The sequence below is a fragment of the Mustelus asterias genome, chromosome 6 (assembly GCF_964213995.1).
Source record: "Mustelus asterias chromosome 6, sMusAst1.hap1.1, whole genome shotgun sequence".
Taxonomy (NCBI): domain Eukaryota; kingdom Metazoa; phylum Chordata; class Chondrichthyes; order Carcharhiniformes; family Triakidae; genus Mustelus; species Mustelus asterias.
The window spans coordinates 40,395,565-40,415,748 of NC_135806.1; the positions used below are offsets into that span (position 1 = coordinate 40,395,565).

General features: G+C 42.5%; 1 protein-coding gene across 3 annotated transcripts in view; it reads right to left on the reverse strand.

Moving 5' to 3' along the window:
- Positions 1 to 20,184, reverse strand: part of tnksa (tankyrase, TRF1-interacting ankyrin-related ADP-ribose polymerase a) — a 141,690-nt gene that overhangs the window by 17,944 nt on the left and 103,562 nt on the right. For 2 of the 3 annotated variants that reach the window (XM_078214203.1, XM_078214201.1), the window contains 12 exons: positions 18,791 to 18,962; positions 17,794 to 17,873; positions 15,721 to 15,866; positions 13,675 to 13,840; positions 11,699 to 11,918; positions 10,147 to 10,256; positions 9,162 to 9,350; positions 8,750 to 8,987; positions 7,221 to 7,303; positions 6,041 to 6,161; positions 4,181 to 4,278; positions 2,172 to 2,246 (listed from right to left, as the gene is read on the reverse strand). In XM_078214203.1, coding sequence (XP_078070329.1) covers positions 2,172 to 2,246; positions 4,181 to 4,278; positions 6,041 to 6,161; positions 7,221 to 7,303; positions 8,750 to 8,987; positions 9,162 to 9,350; positions 10,147 to 10,256; positions 11,699 to 11,918; positions 13,675 to 13,840; positions 15,721 to 15,866; positions 17,794 to 17,873; positions 18,791 to 18,962 — 1,698 coding nt within the window. The remainder of the gene's footprint in view (positions 1 to 2,171; positions 2,247 to 4,180; positions 4,279 to 6,040; positions 6,162 to 7,220; positions 7,304 to 8,749; positions 8,988 to 9,161; positions 9,351 to 10,146; positions 10,257 to 11,698; positions 11,919 to 13,674; positions 13,841 to 15,720; positions 15,867 to 17,793; positions 17,874 to 18,790; positions 18,963 to 20,184) is intronic. The other variant, XM_078214202.1, reaches the window with a different exon arrangement.

The window sequence follows — 20,184 nt, forward strand, 5'->3', positions numbered from 1 at the left end:
GCTAGGCTTACATCCTCTAGAGATTAAAAGAGTAAGAGGTGACTTGATTGAAACAGACAAGATCCTGAGGGGTCTTGACAGAGTGGATGTGAAAAGGACGTTTCCTCTTGTCGAAGAATCTAGAACTCAGGACCACTGTTTAGTAGCCCATTTAAGACAGAGACGAGGGGAAAATTTTCTGAGGGTCATGAATCTTTGGAACTCTTCCTCAAAAGGCAGTGGAAGCAGAATATTAGAATACTTTTAAGGCAAAGCTAAATAGATTATTGATAAGCAAAAGGGTGAAAGAGTTTCGGAGTTGGCGGGAATGTGGTGTTGCAGTTACAATCAATTTGGCCATGATCTTATTGAATTGCAAAGAGGCTCGAGGGGCTGAGTGGCTACACCTGCTCTTAATTTGTATATTTGCATGTAGGTGATTCTCTGGTTATTAAATGGGTAAGTATGGAACCAGGCAAGTGCATTTCCAAAAGAGAAAATGCTGGAAAATCTCAGCAGGTCTGGCAGTATCTGTAAGGAGAGAAAAGAGCTGCCGTTTCGAGTCCCGATGACCCTTTGTTAAGGTGCATTCCCACCTAGCTGGATGATGGTGAAGTGTTGGAGGATGACAACCAACCAGATCAAAATTCGCAGACAGCTCAAGGAGGACAAGGATGGATAGTTTACCTTTGTCACATCAGATATCATAGAATCATAGAATAGAAACTCTACAGTACAGAAAGAGGCCATTCGGCCCATCGAGTCTGCACCGACCACAATCCCACCCAGGCCCTACCCCCATATCCCTACATATTTTACCCGCTAATCCCTCTAATCTACACATCCCAGGACACTAAGGGGCAATTTTAGCATGGCCAATCAACCTAACCCGCACATCTTTGGACTGTGGGAGGAAACCGGAGCACCTGGAGGAAACCCACGCAGACACGAGGAGAATGTGCAAACTCCACACAGACAGTGACCCAAGCCGGGAATCGAACCCAAGACCCTGGAGCTGTGAAGCAGCAGTGCTAACCACTGTACTACCGTGCCGCCCCAATATCATTTGTGACTTTCTAACAGCTGTTTCAGTACTGTGGCAGGGGTAGAAACTGGATTGGAGTTTCAAATATGGAGCTCCCAGAAAGATGGACACAAATCTGGGAGGCAACAACATGTTGAAGGACTTGCGTGGGGTGGGATGTGTGGCTAGAGATGTGTTGGTAGTTTGGAAAGGCAGAGGGATCGAGCATTAGTTTTCTGGTGAGCCGGGCTGATGATATCTCACTTGAAAGGTATAGAGACAGTATCCGAAGAAAGGGAATCATTAACAACAGCAGCCAGCATGGAAGCTAGAAAAGGAAGTTTGGCGATCAGACGTTTAATGGGAATATTGTCACGAGAGCTGGAGATGGCTCTCATGAATATAATAAGAGTTTGGGAGAAAAATACAATAATTTGAGGTTAGGAAAAGGGAAGTGGCAGAAGCAGGTGATTGGATAGTCTCAATTTTCAAGACAAAGAAATACATGAGCTTCTCACATTTGTTGGAGGAGAGGATTGTAGAAACGGGGAAGAGTTTTAAGATCTTTTCTGTACAGAAAAGAAGCCAGAGTTACCGTTGCATATGAACGTATAAGTTAGGAGGGGTAAGCCATTTGGCCCCTCGACCCTGCTCCACCATTCAATAAGATCATGGCTGATCTGATTGTGGCCTCAACTCCATAATCCATTTGCCCCGATAACCTTTGACTCCCTTGTTAGTCAAGATATCTACCTCTCCTTTAAAAAAATTAATTGGCCCTGCTTCCATCACTCTCAGGGAAAGTGTTCCAAAGATTCACAAGCTTTGAGACAAATGTAATTTCATCTCAAATACTCGAGTGTCATGAGAATCCAAAGCAAATTTATAAGAGAATCACAGGTATGTTCGTCAGAACTAAAATTAAGAGAAAAAGATGATACTCAGCAGGTACGAGTGTGAGGGACAGAGCAACATCCACTGCCACCAGCATGATGCACTATTACATCCAATTTATTTTCAGTAATTAGTGCAAAGGTCTTTCTGCCCCACAGAAGTCCTGAAATTGTGTGTTAATTTAAAGTAGACAAATTATGAACATTTAAATAAAAACTAAAATAACTACGCAAAATATTAAGCAAAAAAGGATGAAAATATAGTAACACCTTACCTTAATGATGTTGTATCTATTAAAAACTCCACCTGCTGTCCCACCATCTCTGTGTTCACGGATTGTGCTTTGCATCTAAATAACAACACCTTTGTCAGTGTCCATTCCTCCGACAGAGGATAAGATTTTGAAAGCTGAATGCAGTATTTTAGGATGTCTTGAGGACATGATTGAATACAAGCGGCTTTCATAACAATATCCAAATATGTTTAAGGAGAGGGGGCCGGCGGGGGGGGGAAGGGAGGGGGCCGGCGGGGGGGGGGGGGGGGGGGGGGGGGGGGGGGGGGGGGGGGGCCGGGGGGGGGGGGGGAGGGACAGAGCGGCGGGGGGGGAAGGGACAGAGCGGCGGGGGGGGGAAGGGACAGAGCGGCGGGGGGGGAAGGGACAGAGCGGCGGGGGGGGAAGGGACAGAGCGGCGGGGGGGGAAGGGACAGAGCGGCGGGGGGGGAAGGGACAGAGCGGCGGGGGGAAGGGACAGAGCGGCGGGGGGAAGGGACAGAGCGGCGGGGGGAAGGGACAGAGCGGCGGGGGGAAGGGACAGAGCGGCGGGGGGAAGGGACAGAGCGGCGGGGGGAAGGGACAGAGCGGCGGGGGGAAGGGACAGAGCGGCGGGGGGAAGGGACAGAGCGGCGGGGGAAGGGACAGAGCGGCGGGGGAAGGGACAGAGCGGCGGGGGAAGGGACAGAGCGGCGGGGGGGAAGGGACAGAGCGGCGGGGGGGAAGGGACAGAGCGGCGGGGGGAAGGGACAGAGCGGCGGGGGGAAGGGACAGAGCGGCGGGGGGAAGGGACAGAGCGGCGGGGGGAAGGGACAGAGCGGCGGGGGGAAGGGACAGAGCGGCGGGGGGAAGGGACAGAGCGGCGGGGGGAAGGGACAGAGCGGCGGGGGGAAGGGACAGAGCGGCGGGGGGAAGGGACAGAGCGGCGGGGGAAGGGACAGAGCGGCGGGGGAAGGGACAGAGCGGCGGGGGAAGGGACAGAGCGGCGGGGGAAGGGACAGAGCGGCGGGGGGGGAAGGGACAGAGCGGCGGGGGGAAGGGACAGAGCGGCGGGGGGGGAAGGGACAGAGCGGCGGGGGGGGAAGGGACAGAGCGGCGGGGGGGGAAGGGACAGAGCGGCGGGGGGGGAAGGGACAGAGAGCGGCGGGGGGGGAAGGGACAGAGCGGCGGGGGGGGAAGGGACAGAGCGGCGGGGGGAAGGGACAGAGCGGCGGGGGGAAGGGACAGAGCGGCGGGGGGAAGGGACAGAGCGGCGGGGGGAAGGGACAGAGCGGCGGGGGGAAGGGACAGAGCGGCGGGGGGAAGGGACAGAGCGGCGGGGGGAAGGGACAGAGCGGCGGGGGGAAGGGACAGAGCGGCGGGGGGAAGGGACAGAGCGGCGGGGGGAAGGGACAGAGCGGCGGGGGGAAGGGACAGAGCGGCGGGGGGAAGGGACAGAGCGGCGGGGGAAGGGACAGAGCGGCGGGGGAAGGGACAGAGCGGCGGGGGAAGGGACAGAGCGGCGGGGGAAGGGACAGAGCGGCGGGGGAAGGGACAGAGCGGCGGGGGAAGGGACAGAGCGGCGGGGGAAGGGACAGAGCGGCGGGGGAAGGGACAGAGCGGCGGGGGAAGGGACAGAGCGGCGGGGGAAGGGACAGAGCGGCGGGGGAAGGGACAGAGCGGCAAGTTGGGGGAGGGAAGGCAGTCGGAGGGAGTATGAACTTTAATTCGCCATGTTCAATTATCGTCTAAAGGGACATATGTAATGATCTATAGAACTGTAATAACTCAACTTACTATTACATAACAGCTTAACCTAAAGACCAGCCCCAACAGCACCCAAACATAATTACAAGATGGGCACTCAGCCAAAGGAAATATTAGATGGGTTGACAAATGTTTCGACCAAGAAATTAGATTCAATCAGGTCCTAAAAGAAGTTGAGTGAGATAGAGAGAAGTTTATAGAGGGAAATCCAGAGCATGAATTATTGAGCTTTGAGGAAAAGCTAACAAGTATGGAGTTAACAGTACCTCCTCTTCCACAGACTGGTACTCTTTGTCATCTGGTGCAAGATCAATCAGAATGGTTCCTTGGCTGGCACAATGGAAAGTCAGATAAGGATTTGCACCTGAGAAGAGAGCAATTAATATTCGCTGATTAATATCTTACAGAGCACAAAAACAGGCATCATGCACATGTGGTCTCACAATAGCCTTGTCACAAAGCTGGTTATATTCATCAGGACAAGTAAAACATGGCATATCCCAGAACCAATCAAGATGAAATCAGCTCCTCTGAAAGGGGTGACCTGAAAGTCAAGTAAAGTTCAGGCATATGGAACAGACCAAATTATTAAAAGTATTGAAAATAATTTAATAAGAACACAAGAACAAAAGAAATAAGACCATAAGACATAGGAGCGGAAGTAAGGCCATTCGGCCCATCGAGTCCACTCCACCATTCAATCATGGTTGATTTCAACTCCATTTACCCGCTCTCTCCCCATAGCCCTTAATTCCTCGAGAAATCAAGAATTTATCAATTTCTGTCTTGAAGACGCTCAACGTCTCGGCCTCCACAGCCCTCTGTGGCAATGAATTCCACAGACCTACCACTCTCTGGCTGAAGAAATTTCTCCTCATCTCTGTTCTAAAGTGACTCCCTTTTATTCTAAGGCTGTGCCCCCGCGTCCTAGTCTCCCCTGCTAATGGAAACAACTTCCCTACGTCCATCCTATCTAAGCCGTTCATTATCTTGTAAGTCTCTATCAGATCTCCCCTCAACCTCCTAAACTCCAATGAATATAATCCCACGATCCTCAGACGTTCATCGTATGTCAGACCTACCATTCCTGGGATCATCCGTGTGAATCTCCGCTGGACCCGCTCCAGTGCCAGTATGTCCTTCCTGAGGTGTGGGGCCCAAAATTGCTCACAGTACTCCAAATGGGGCCTAACCAGTGCTTTATAAAGCCTCAGAAGTACATCCCTGCTTTTGTATTCCAAGCCTCTTGAGATAAAAGACAATAAATAGAAGCAGCAGTTCATCATTTGGTTCCTTGAGCTTGCTCTGCCATTCGATAAGGTCACGGCTGATCTGATTGGGGTCATAACTCCACTTTCTACCCGTTCCCTATAACTTTCAATCCCCTTGTCAATCAAAAATCTGTGTAACTCAGATTTGAACATATTCAATGACCCAGCCTCCACCATTCTCAGGAAAGAGAATTCCAAACACCAATGATCCTTAAAGAAGAAATTCCTCTTGCCTTAAATGGCAGGCCCTTTATTTTTAAAACTGTGTCCCCTTGTTCTAGACTCCCCAAGAGGGGAAACATCCTTTCAGCATCTACCCTGTCAAGCTCTCTCAGAAACTTTTATGTTTCAATAAGATCACCACTTCTCATTCTTCTAAATTCCAATGAGTATACACCCAACCTGTTCAACTATTCCTCATAGGACAGGCCATCATCCCAAAAATCAGCCCAGTGAATCTTCTTTAACCTGCTTCCAATGCAAGTATGTATTTCCTTAAGTAAGGTGACCAAAACTGGATACAGTACCTAGGTCTGTTCTCACCAATGCCTTGGACTACAAATGCAAAGTTCTACTGGCTGGTAACATTGAAACTTGCTGATTTTACAATACACACAATGCTCAGAAGTAGCGAACTCTTTGCAAGAGACAATCAAAACAAAAAAACTTGATAGGATTCGGCTAAACTCATAAGATTAAACTTTGGTTGAAATAACTTGTTCAACAAGACATTCCACAATTAGTGAGGCAAAGGTTTTAGTTTCCTGAGTCATAAAGGTTCAGCATGTAGTTTTAAAATTTTGTTCAGCAGCTCCTAAAAATAACTAGTTTCAAACTTATATTAATTCAGTTTACCTTGCTGTCCCCCAAGCAGCCGTTCAACACCCTTGATTAATTTATGACGGTGCCCATAAGCGTTAATTCCAATTTCTTTCAGCTCCTCATGTCCCATGTCTGCCAGCACGTCCAAAGTGATCTGAAAATTTCAGCACATCATCAAATCCTGGAGCTGAGGAAACAGCTATTCAATTTTTAAAATGTCACTTCCAAGCTAATAAAACTTTGATTTTCACGTTCCACCATGAACATATCATCCCCTCTCAACATTCCCAAGGTACCAGTAGTTCTGAGACATCGATGTTCACCCCTCACTTATCACCAAAAACTCATCCTCTTCTCTCAGCACCATCCTGTGCAAGTGCAGGAGATGCAACAACTGCGTTTTTACCTCCTCCTTTCCTCCTTTCCAGGGCCCCACAACACTATTTCCAGGCGAAACAGCAATTTATTGGTGGTACTTTTAGTTTAGTGTACCAAATGTGCTGCTCACAATATGGTCTCCTTTACATTAGGGTGGACCAAAGGCAGATTGAGTGATTGCTTTGCAGCACAATGTATGCAGTGCATGTGGCCCCAAGCTTCTGATTGCCTCTCTTTAGAATTCGCCGCCCCACTCCTAATCTAACTTGTGTCCTTGAACCTTCTAATGAAGCTCAATGTAAGCTTGAGGAACAGCACCTCATCTTTCAATTGGGCATTTCACAGTCTTCTGAACACAACATGGGAGTTCAACAATTTCAGATTATAGCCTCTGTCTCCATTTGTTTGGATGGCAGCTGTTGGTGAGGTGTCTGCTATTCTGATTAAGCCTCCTCATGACCCATTTTTTGTTTCTTTACTTGTCCCATTGCCATCTCCTTTTGCTATTTAATCTCTCCAAGCTATCAAGAGACCTTTTGTTCTACAGCCCCACCTGCTTCAACTGCCTCTGTACTTGCTTCAAACCCGTTCCATAACTTGTTCCTGTTCTGCTGAAAGATCAACAACCTGAAATACTGGGGCAAATTTTCCTGTTCCGCCTGCCACGGAATCGTAACGGGCGAGGGGTGGACCATGGAAAGGTCTGTTGACCTCTGGCAGGATTTTCTGGTTTTGGGGTAAGCACGGCTGGAAAATCCCACCCATTAAGTTTCTCACATCACAAATGCTGCCTGATTTGCTGAGTATTTCAGTTTTTATTTTGATTTTCACTTACCTGTTCTCTTTCAAAAATATCCCGCAGATGATCCAAGCCTAGACTTTTAAGAAACTGGTTAATGTTCATGTCAAGTACAGTAACTGAAAAAAAAACAACAGTTCAAATTTTTCAATATCAGACTAAATGCATGAATATTAAAAACACGAGAAAATATATTCTGTATTACAGCATTTTATCATAGCTTCAATCATACTAACGCACTTCACACAGAGTATATAGGCAGACACCTTGCACATAGCAATGTCTGCACGCAGCAATAAGATAACATTGCACATGTCACCAGAACTCCCTGTTCCACTTCCCAATTGTGCCTGGGATCTTCTGCGAACATCTTAATAAATAGTCTGAGCTTCGCATTACTGAAAGGCGATAATGATGTTAGCCTGGGTCAGCTATCTGAAGGTGTAATTCAGCTGCTTTAACAACAATTGAATTGCAGACATTCAGCATTTGTAAAAATTGAAAAACAGTGGTTGCAGGAGAGGCGTTGGATATAACATGCGTACCACCAACATACCATTTATTTTTGTAGTGTTCAGCCAATTTGTTTAAGTGCGCAGGCCCTTTAAATTATTTTGCATGGGGCTGCATGCAGGCTAATTTAAAGGGGGTGACTTTACATGGCCTGTGGGAGAACTTTTGATTGCTGCAGGGCTGTGCTGTTTAGAGAGAATTATTGTTCACCACCTGACCTCCCAATGTCTCTCCACCATCAACAAGTGCATAAGTGTGTGATGTATACTGACCAATTGCCTGGATGTGTGAAAGATCAACAACATGCAAGGAAGAGCAAGAACAGTACCAATCATAACAGCCACCCTCACCATCGCTAGCAAGCTGAGGCTCCAGCATATACAAAATGCAATAATTCAGCTCCACAACTACTCTCTCAGGGAACCAGAGCAGCAATGTGATGGGAATTCCACTTCCAAGTTCCCTTCCAAACCACACAGCACCCTGACTTGGATATATATCTATGTTCCTTTAATGTCACCAGGCATTAGCGTTCCCTAATAAAACTTGGAAGCACTAGTAGGTTCATGGTCTCCCATCATCTTCACAGGACAATTAGGGGCAAACATGACTATGCCAACATTGCTAAAATCCTAACAACAAATTTTTAAAAAGACACACGTGTAGATGACTTGGTGTGCACTGCCAGTCAGCAAATGCAACACCTCAGTCAAATCCATTGTGCTTAATCAAAATCCTGGTGATAAGCTTTCGAGTAGGTAATCACTTGGAAATGCGGTTCTTTACTAGGTAACTCCAGCCAAATTGACTAAACTGACTGTATTCAGCAAAAGTTCAGAAGTTCCAAATATCGCAAGCCTTCTTTCCATGTTTCAAAGGGAAATTCACAATTGCTTAGGTTATTTTATCATAGGCTATGCAGTATGCTGGTGATCTTTTCAAATAAAACACCTTGCATTAATCTAACACTGTCGAGTTCTTTCCTGAAAGCACAAATATGCAAGACTTTGCCCACAATTGCTACAACAGAAGATTTGTTTCAGTCAGCCTACCTTCCCCTTCTTTTCTCTCAGTGCCAGTAGCTCCATCAGCTGCACCTGAGGCACCACCAACAGCTAGCTCTGCAAGTGGGCCAGTCAGGTTATCTATACTGCTAGCAGCAGACAAACAAGATGGAGTTGAGGCTGGAGAGATCACTGCTCCACTAACAACAGTTGCCTGAGGTTTATAACAACTAGGGAGGGCTTCTGGTGGCATAGCATCAACGAGCAAGGCCCTGATGTCATCAGCCTGAAAAAAGAAAAACAACAGCATTTTATAAGTGCATTGCATCAGAAATGTTAACGCACTAAAAGTTCTAAAATATTAACCATCAATTTATGTAGCCCGTCATCAATAACATAAATACGCATTAGCAAAATGTAAATCATCAAATACTTGATATTATTTGAAATTAGAACATACTGTAGCCAAATCTAAAGGAGTCTGCCCTTCCTGGTTCTTCATGGTAGGATCCGCTCCATGTGCCAATAGCAGAGCACAAAGTTGTGTCCTTCCTTTCTGTGCTGCTTCATGCAACGGAGTGAAGGCCCATTTATCAGTTGCATTGACGCAGGTGTTATATTTGATTAAAAGCGCTGCTATATCCACATGCTGAAAGGAAAGCAAAATAGTGCTTTAAAAATGCAGTTTTACCTACATTCAAATATATTTGGAAAAGAATATTGGAAAAAGGATGGAAACGAAATTAATCCAGCTGAAGCAGTGGCAACAGCACAGCTGTAATCAGTCAAATGGTGTTTCTGTGCTGTAATTTCTGAAACTCAAAGCTCTGAATGGTCTGCTTCAATATTGCAACATTCTACATTGAAAATCAAGAATATCAATTCATGCTTTATTCCTCTGACTATAACAAACAATGGGAACATTTGACTCCAAAGCTTTTGTCATGTTCTTCAAAAAAAACAAAAAACAAAATCGAATCGTTTCCTGACAAATACATTCTTAATCTGTTTCTGATTTTCAATCTATTTACTGATCTGTACACTTCATAATTACATTTCAGCCTGATTTTGTTGACTTAAATAATTATATCTTAGTTAGACAAATATATTAAAAAGGATAGACAAACAGCAGCTTGCCCATCAAGCTTCTTTCATCCTCATGAGGTGTAACACTTACAAACCATTTGCCCCAACACTCCTCCCCTCGCATCTCTCACTGTCACGCAATTTCCTAGATAGGCAGAAAGATTCTTAAGCCAAATTTAAGGGGAAAAAAAACTGAAGAAATTCCTCAAATCCCAGATTACAATCGAGCCCAAAAGTCGGCGTGATTGAGTATCAATTGCTGATGGCATACGTGCCTTCTTTATGTATAGATACTGGCTACATCCAGCTTCGTTTGATGAAAATTAGTGGCAGGTGAAGATAACGTAGTGTTTTCTTACCCCATAGGATGCTGCATTATGGAGGGGAATAAGGCCCCCTTTGTCTTGTGCATTAACATCTGCACCATGCTCCAGAAGATAATCAGCAACTTCGAGGTTATTATAGCCAGCTATCAAATAAAAACACATTAATTAAAAATGCATGTACATTTTTCTGTTCTTTTTGGTACATTTAGTATGTGTGCATGTGTATGTGTTTCACAGAATTTGCTATTTCAGGAACTTCCTGATCATCTGTGTTGGGTCCCCTATGTCATAATGGCATAGATGACTATGTGGGGGTTGGATCAGTAAGTTTGTGGATGTCACAAAGATTGGATGGGTGGTTAACAGTGAGGCAGAATGTTTTGGGCTACAAGATGATATAGACAGGATGGACAAATGGGCAGATAAGTGACAGATGGAATTTAATCCTGAAAAGTGAGGAAGGAGTAATTTGACAAGGAAGCATTCAATGAACGGTAGGACACTAGGAAGTTCTGTGGGATAAAGGCGTGTTTGCCCACAGATCTCTGAAGGTGGAAGCACATGTTAGTAGGGTGTGAAAAAGGCATATATCAATCAAGGCATAGATTACAAAAGCAGGGAAGTCATGTTGGAATTGTATAGAACTTAAGTAAGGCCACAGCTAGAGGACTATGTGCAGTTCTGGTCACCGCATTATAGGAAGGATGTGATTGCACTGGAGGGGATGCAGAGGAGTTCACCAGGATATTGCCTGGGATGGAACATTTAAGTTATGAAAAGAGGGTTATTTTTCATAAACCATCTGTTGCTGTTAAATATTTTATTTTAGAAAGGAAAGTGTTTATTTATATACTGCCTTTCACATTAAGGAACTCTAAAGGGCTTTATAAGCAATGAAGTGTAGTCACTATTTTACAGAAACATAGCTATCAATTTTCATGCAACAAGGTCCTTGAAGATTTCTTTTCTCCCTTGCAATACAGTGTTATCTTCAGTACTACGTTGAATCTCTACAACCAGGTAATGCTGCATTTTCCCTTTTCCTTTCTTCCTGTCATTGGGTTTAGGTTACAATTCGGCAATATACCATGCTGAAAAGAGGCCATTCGGCATATCATACCTGTGCTGGGTCTTTGGTAGAATTGTCCAATTAATTTCTCTCCCTGCTCTTTCCCCATAGACCTATGTTTACCCCTTCAAATATTTATCCAATTTTCTTTTGACCACTACTACTGCATTTCCTTTCACCACCCTTTCAGACAGTATATTCCAAATCAAATCGCTGTGGCGAACAGATGTTTCATGGCAACCATCTGGCTTTGCCCCTGTTCATCCCCGAACAGCAGTCACCATTGATCAAACTTCAAACAGCACCACGATTGCTTTAGTAAATTAAAAAGGAGAAATAACTGATGTGAATGTTGGTGAACAATTGGAAAATGGGAATAATAATAGTTTTATCATGAAAACAGAATGCTGAACTGGAACAGTGTAAACCTGAGTGAGAATTTAGATCAAATTAACAGAAGGTCAGCAAAAAGAATGGACCAGCAAAGTTTGAGACAACATTTAGACAAGATCTTACCTGCAAGATGAAGTGGTGTTGAGTTCCTTCCTTGAGTATCTCTGCAATTAATGTTTTCTGGGGTACACAACTTCTGTACCCTAGCTAGGCAGCCTTTCTTGGCAGCATCGAGCAGAGCAGCATCTCCTCTTAGTAAGTCCTGAATATCTGTGTCCCCTTCTTTTACAAGATCCAGAGGTGTGTTCCCATCTCTGTTCTTCTTTGTTGGGTCAGCTCCATGCTGAGGAAAATGAAGGCAACCATTATAATATATTTAGAGATGCTCCCATTCTTAATGGCACTTAGCAACAGCAGCAGATCATTCAACCCTTCAGCATGTTCCATTATTCAATTAGATTAGGACTGATCTATAACTTAACTCCATTTATCCATCTTGGTTTCATAATGCTTCATATCCATGCAGAATAAAAAATTCTATCAATCTCAGTTTTGAAACTTTGAATCAATCAAACTGTAACAAGTTTCTGAAGCAGAGAGTTCTAGATTTTTACTATCCTTTATGTGAGAAATACTTTCTAACATCAATCCAGGCAGTCTAACTCTAATAATATTCCCACCACACATTGCCAGGCAATGACCATCTCCAACATGGGAGAATCTAACCATCTCCTTATGACATTCAATGGCATTGAATATGCCACTTGCAACATCCTGGGGATTACCACTGATCAGAAACTGAACTGGACTAGCCATATAAATATTGTAGTTACAAAAGCAGGTCAGAGGTGGAGAATTCTGAGGCAAGTACATCATCTCCTGACTCCCCAAAGCCTGTCCACCACTTACAAGTCAAAAAGTCAGGAGCGATGGAATACTGTCCACTTTCCTGGACGAGTGAGGCTCCAAAATATCCAAGAAGCTAGACACCACCCAGGACAAAGCAGCCTGCTTGATTTGCATCCCATCCACCATTTAAACATTCACTCCCTTTACCACTGACACACAGTGGCAGCAGTGTGTACTATAAACAATATGCACTGCAGCAACTCACCAAGGTTCTTTCAATAGCACTTTCTAAATCCACGACCACTTTTACCACCTAGAAGGGCAGCAGATGCATGGGGACACCACCACCAAGTTCCCCTCCAAGCTACACACAATCTTGACTTGGAACTACATCACCATTCCTTCAATGTTGCTGGATGAAAATCCTAGAACTTCCTTCCTCGCAGTACTATGGAAATCGGCACCAGATGGATTCCAGCAATTCAAGGCTGCAGCTCACCACCACCATCTCAAGGGCAATTAAAGATGGGCAACAAATGCTGGCCTGACCGGCAGTGCCAAAATCTCACGACAGAATAAAAGATTGAGAGATTATGCCCCTTACTTCACACTCCTCAATTAGAGGAAATAGTTTCTCTTCAGCTTTCATTTTAACTCCTTGCTCATCTTCTTCTTCTACATACAAGTGAATACAACCTCATCTACGTTCATAATTTAATTCCTCTAACCACGGCACCATTCTGGTGAGTATTTGATGCACTTCCTCCAAGGCATATTCTTCCTGGGGCTCAATGCCCAGAAACAATTGCAGTATTCCAGAGAGGATCTAATCAGTGCCCTGTACAACTGTAACATAACTTTTACCCCTTTGCTTTCAGCCCTCTTACAGTAATTGCTGCAGTAAACAAGATCCTTAGACAACTAAATTCCAAAATCTAGTGTGGAGGACATTAACTTAGTTGACCTCAAATTTCAAATACAGACACACTAATCTGAAATCAAGTATATTATCATGTGATCTATAGTAACATCTCAAACAAAAGCTGTCTTTATTATTTTTACCTGGAAGTCAAAACTTTTGGTGTTAAAGTCTGTATAACATTCTAGATAGATAAACAATGATATGTGTGTTGAGAGGTGATGGTAATTTTTATCAGACTTCTTCATAAGATGCACATGGGGGGGATCTGATAGTATTTAGCAGACATTCCAAGCCTATATACAAGTCTTTCAGATTGTAAACCACATACCTTTAACAGTAATTTACAAATCTCATATTTGCCTTTGGCTGCAGCTTCATGCAGAGGTGTGAACTTCCAAAGATCAGCCACATTCACTGAGGCACCATGCCTCACCAGCAATTCTGCTACTTCATAATGTCCATACGAGCAGGCATTGTGCAAGGGCACTAAACCCCTAAAGGACGAAGAGTTCAAATTTAACAACTACTACATTTGTACAAATTACGGTATTTGATAAAGTGCCACTTCAAAGATTACTACACAAAAATAAGAGCACATGTTGTTGGGGTAATATCATATTAACATGGATAAAGGGTTAACAGGAAGCAGAGAGTAGGGATAAATTAGTCTTTCTCATGTTGGCATGCTGTATCTAATGGAGTGGTTATTTAGTGTGCGCCTTTTTGGTCTCCTTATTTGAAAAAAAGATATAACTGCATTCAAAGCAATACAGGGAAGGTTCACTTGACTAATTCCGAGAAAGAAGGGCTTATCTCACATAGAAAAGTTGAACAGGTTGGGCCTATACCCATTGGATTATAGAAAAATGAAAGGTGAGTTTATTAAAAAATATAAGATCCTGAGGTGACTTGATAGGGTGGATGCTGGTGGATGTTTTCTCTTGTGGGGGAGACTAGAACAGGGGTACATCATTTAAAAAGCAAGAGGTCTGCTTTTTAAGACATAGATGAGGAAACCTTTTTTCTCTCAAAGAGTAGTCTGTTGAATTCTCTTCTACAAAAAGCAATGGATGCTGGGTCATTGAATTTATTTAAGGTTGAGCTAGGTAGATTTTTAATAGACAAGGGTATTGGGGGCCAGACAGGAAAGCGGAGTTGAGAGCACAATCAGATCAGCCATGACCTTATCAAATGGTGGAGCAGGCTCCAAGGGCTGAATGACCTAATAAGTCCTATGTAATCTCAATCAAAAATTGTAAATGCAAATTTAGACACTTTTTAATAACTTATTAATAATGGGCATTGACACACAAAATTAATTGCACTTTTAAAACTTGTTTGCAGGTCTGGGTAACCTCTGACAGCAGAATAGGACACATCGTTACCAATTTTCATCTCTTCATCCCTGAAAGCATAATTGCGTGCTGGTGTTGTTGGCACCAAGAGCCTGCTTCTAATCATATGCAAGTCTTTCAGGCAATGCGGAGATGGGGAGTACCAGAGGATCAGAAACTGTCCTTATCTGAATTCTACACAGACACGTTCTCTGTAGGGAAGCAGTAAAGACAAGAAACTCGGTTCGATTTCCCCTTGCCTAATTCACAGGTGGCGAAATCAAGTGCAACACAAATGCCAAAATCTTGGCTGAAATGAATTAATTCAGTCATCTGGGACGGAAAGGAATTTCAGGTCTGAATGATCTGTATGGCTCACCTCAACTACTCACCTGTAAGCATATTGGGGCTTGGGGAAAGCTGGCTTCAGGGTTCACTTTTAGCTTACTTCACTAATTCTGTCCAATGCAAATTGCTTAGTACTGAGAAACTCAATATTTGTGTCAATTCATTAAATAATGACTTTAACAAATGCATAGCTTAAAATTCATGTCTAGCCCTTTGATCTAATTTTAGCAATGCATATATTCCATTAAATAAAATGATTACTCTCAGCTGTTTATTCAAATTAATTTAAAATATGAAACTTTAAATTGAGTCTAACTTCAATTTTGTTCCCCCACAAAGTGTTCTTTTTCTAGGTTCACCATGCCTCAACAGAGTCTGAAGTTTTTACTTTCATGTGGTCAACCTCCATGTAGTGATTATCCTTGGGTTAGGGATGGCGGCAACAAACATTGAATTCCTTCCTAAGTGCCAAGTAAATTTAATTTTAAATAGATAAATACAAATTTTTGACATTTCAATGGATAATTATTGTAAATTTGATCCACATAAGACTTTCTTCACAGGTAGTTTAACTGCATAGCTTTCTATTTTACAATAAAACATATAACATATCAAACCTGCCTCCCCCTTCCTTTTAAAAAAAATAATTTTTATATGAAACAGCCTGAGTCCCAAAGTGTACACAGACATACCCCTTGTCTTTGGCATGCACATCAGCTCCATGATGAAGCAGGTACTCAACAACAGCCACCCGATTGTAACCTGCTGCAAAATGTAGTGGGGTGGAGTGTCGTCCTTCCAGATCTCTGCAGTTCACATTCTGGGTTGTGCACAATTGCTTTAATATAAAATTGCAGACTTATCAGTAAAAAATTTTGGATTTCTGCTTTGTTTTTTATGTAACAAGCTCACTGAAGTAAAATTAGATTGACTTAATGAGTAGCTTTACTTTCACTTCATTTAGTCTGGCTTAATGGAAGTAAATTCCAAAAATTACAAGACAGCAATCCATTAAATTGCAGCACCACATTTTTGCTTATTGTTCCATCTACACCATCTATAAATCTGAACAATAAAGAATATAGAATGATGTTTTATATATTTTATATATATATATATATTATATATATATAGAGGAGAATCTGCTTTTTATATTAATATTTAATGGTAATGAGAAGAGAAAGCTTTGCGAGTTGACTGAGCAAGTTACCTGGGTTTTGTTGCAAAAGGGACATCATTGTAGACAATCAGAACTTCAAGTCCTCAAGCTTTTGGCCTTAAATTTCATTCTTTTGCCCAAATTAGTTTGAGTAACACCTTAATCCACAAGACCTTTGGGCCTCAAATGTAGTAATATTTTTAGATAAACTGACTATTTACACATTTTTACAAGATTTGATTTTAATTACCACTTTTGTCAAGACTCACTGCCTACAGCCTTGGCATCAGCATTTCTTTCTGATAGAAGTAATTTAAAATTATGATGTACTATTGATGCCAAATTACTTGTAACAACCTGCATTTACATAGCATCTTGAATATTTCAAAGTGCTTCACAGGAGAGCAATGCATAAAAATTGCCAGATAAACAAATATTATGATAGATGACCAAAAACATTTTTCACTGCATAGAGTTTATTCTTTTACATGTAATTATTTATTCTTACAACTATAGCTTCTTACAACTATAGCTTCTTACAACTATAGCTCCTTTAGAATAGCAATATATCCAAAGGTACTTCACGGGTATGTGATCAAATAAAATCTGACATGAAGACATACAAGTAAAGATTAGGCGATGTAATCAAAAGCTTTGTGAAAGAGGTAAGTTCAGCTATATTGATTTTTGATCGTTACTGGTATCTTATACTTTAAAATGTTTCTTTTTGCACAGATATGAAAACTATGACAAGTATTTCTATTTTACTTTTGGACTCTAATTTCTAGATAACTCTTCATATATTTACACCTTCAGTATTTGTGACATAGCTATTGTAAAGACCCAGTGTGACCGCCACGGTACTCCATCCACACCCTTGACTGTTTCCCAAACATTTCCCACCACCCTCTTCCCCAATCTCTCACCTGCAGGCCTGAACTGACCCGAGGCACGATCTCAACCCCCACCCCACCAAGGACCGACACCACCACCTCATGGCCCGGCATCCACCACTCCACCACCCTCCAAGGCATGACTTGAGATGCAGACCATGCACCTCCCAACCCCTAAATCCTATCCACTCATCTTAGATACTTACCTCCTCCCTCGACCTCTTAACTGCAATATGCCTTAAAAATGGAGATATGGCCTCAGCTGCACTTCAACAATGGGCCCTTGGGATGCTCTGCACCATCTGGGTCTCACCCAACCTGAGCTGGAAAGTCGGGTGAGACGGGCTGAGGAAAAAATTTAAATAAGGAATCGGGCACAGAGTGGCAATCCGACACTGGTTTGCCACTCCAAGGAAGTTCAGACATTTCCTCGCAAGGTTAGGAAGCACCAATAATTTCATGAATAAGGAATGCTGCTAGTAATCTCGTTCCTCCATTCATGTTGTTATAATTTGAGTTCAACCCAGCATGTTTACCTCAGACCAGGAGCAGAGAGAAACCATTTGACACTAGCTAGGGGGGATTGAAAAAAAACACTAAGTGGACAGATACCTCCCTTTAAAAACCATTAACTTTTAACTTGGGCAAGCTGAAGGAAAACACAGAAGTTTCATTAATTCTTTTCTACTAAAAATTACATAAAAATTAAAGACCTTCACAGTTTCCAAGTCTCCAGCCTTTGCTGCCTCCAAAAGTCGATAATCAACATCTGAATTGTGTAAGGGGACGTTCTCTAAATTAAAAACAAAGGAAGGGTTAGAATGCCTATTATCACCAGCATATGTAATGTGTCAAAAGAAAGCATTGCTTGAGCAGCTTGCTTTTTTTCCCTCATTATTTTGCTCCTTCTCAATTGGGAAAGATATTTTACAACATATTTTACACAGCTATGTATTAATGCAGTGGGCTGCATCATATCCTCATGATATGAAGACAAATAGTGGCCAATATCCACAAAGCAAGATCCCACAAACAGAAAACTGAAATATATGACCAGCCTCAAATCTGTATTCTGATGATGATGATGATTCAGAGAGGAATAATGATTTGAACATTGCCCTGCTTTCCTCCAAACAGAGTACGGTGATTTTTTGTATTGAACTTCCCATCCTCCAACAATGAACTCTTACTACATCCAACATTTTAGTTCAGTTGCAAAGTGATTGGATATGATAATTTGACCACTTGTGTTGGAAAAAATTATATTCTGCTGCTACTTTGATTTAAAATTTTCAGATTTTTTTTTTAAACTGAACTTTTCCCAACATTATCTGTAAGTGTACACACTGGCCGTCAGTGAACATTGGATACAGAAGAGACAATTTCAAAAAGGAACCTACCATGTTAGATTATCTTATTTTTAATATTAAAGTGGAAGTGGTTTCTTCTTCACCACAACTATATGGATTACTTAAAGGCATAAGATTGCCCCCTGGAGCAGAGGTGGAAATTCAGTCAGGTTCCTGAGTTACACATCTGCTCCTAAATAGTGCTACCAAATTCAGTAAAGCTCCTGAGGTGCACATGCGATCCATTATCCCCATTCAGCAAATTAAAATCCAATAAAGTGTTTTTTAATGCCACATTACAACTTATGAGCTAAAACCACAGACGTATAGCCTAATGTATAGCATATTGTATTAAACTTACCATTGAGTATCTGCTGCACAGACTCATTCCCCATTTGTGCAGCTGTAAATCCCTGAAGGGACAAAATGGAAGGGTCGCTGCCATAACTCAGCAAGAGACGACATGTCTGTAGGTGACCACCATGTGCTGCTCTGTGTAAAGCTGCTTGACCAAGCGTATCCAAAGCATTGATCTATAGAAAATAGCATATTGGTCATGGCAGAAGATTCCTTGTTTACATCTTTAATAACACATTAGAAATTTCACCACAACACAAGAACCCTTTCCTTGTTGAATGTTATTTTACAGTAAAATGAAACTGAACAGTACCAAAATCATTATAGCATCAAACTGGACTAAACTGTCTGATTTATTACTTTGCTCACAACAGGACACTCTCTGAAGTTTGTTTAAAATATGTAGAACAGTAGACACATGGCACATCACATTGCTTCCATTCCCAGCCCTTAGTTGGTATATGAGAATTTAGTGTCTCTGGGTTAGGAAGGGACATGCAAAACAAAAAAAGCAGTTGTGATTCTTAATTTTGAGAAGTGTGTAGGATGATCCGGCTCGGTTACAATACTCTATTCAATCAAATTGTCTGCCAACAATCATTGCACAGCTAACATGTGAAGAATGGTTATATGGGGGGGATACTAAATGACCACTGCTTCCTGTACAGTCATACCCCAGGAGGAAACACCACCAGCAACAAAAGAGCTTGGAAAACATACAACAGAGAATAAAGAGCCTTCCTATTTCTAAGTAGCTAAATGTACCATATATAATAGTCATGTTACTCAGTAAAATCTTAGATCAGACCCACTGTGCTGAAAAGGGCAAGGTTGAGAGCTGAGAAGAGCAGTGCAAAAGGGCAAGGGCAAGAACAAAACGGTAGAAAAGGATGAAGGCAATAAAAAGTTGCTTTAATTATTGGTTGTCTAAAGTCAGCAGAATTGTTTTGAAAAAATCCGTTCACACTCCCAATCCAGAACTAAAAATACATGAGCATGAGTGGGCGAAAACAGGATTGGGATTGGCTGCAGTGCCAATACTTGAATAAGCCATTATTACTGGTTGTTTAAAAGATTTGGTATCTGAGCAAACTGCCAGTGGATGCCATTTGCAACCCAACATTAGTTGGGTTGCAAATGGCTTTAGCAACAGTGCAGATAGAAGGGCGAAGAAATATTAAATTTGACTAAGGGGTAAAAAGTGATTTCCCCACAATTAAGCAGAGCAAAATGTGCAAAGGACACAAAGTCTGCAAAGGGATATAGATAGTTTAAGTGAATGGGCAAGGGTCCAGCAGATGGAGTACAATGCTGGTAAATGTCAGGTTATCCTCAACTCCTGTTGCTAGTTCTTATGTTCTTATAAGAGTTGTTTTTCACTTGAGTGTGGTAATGATG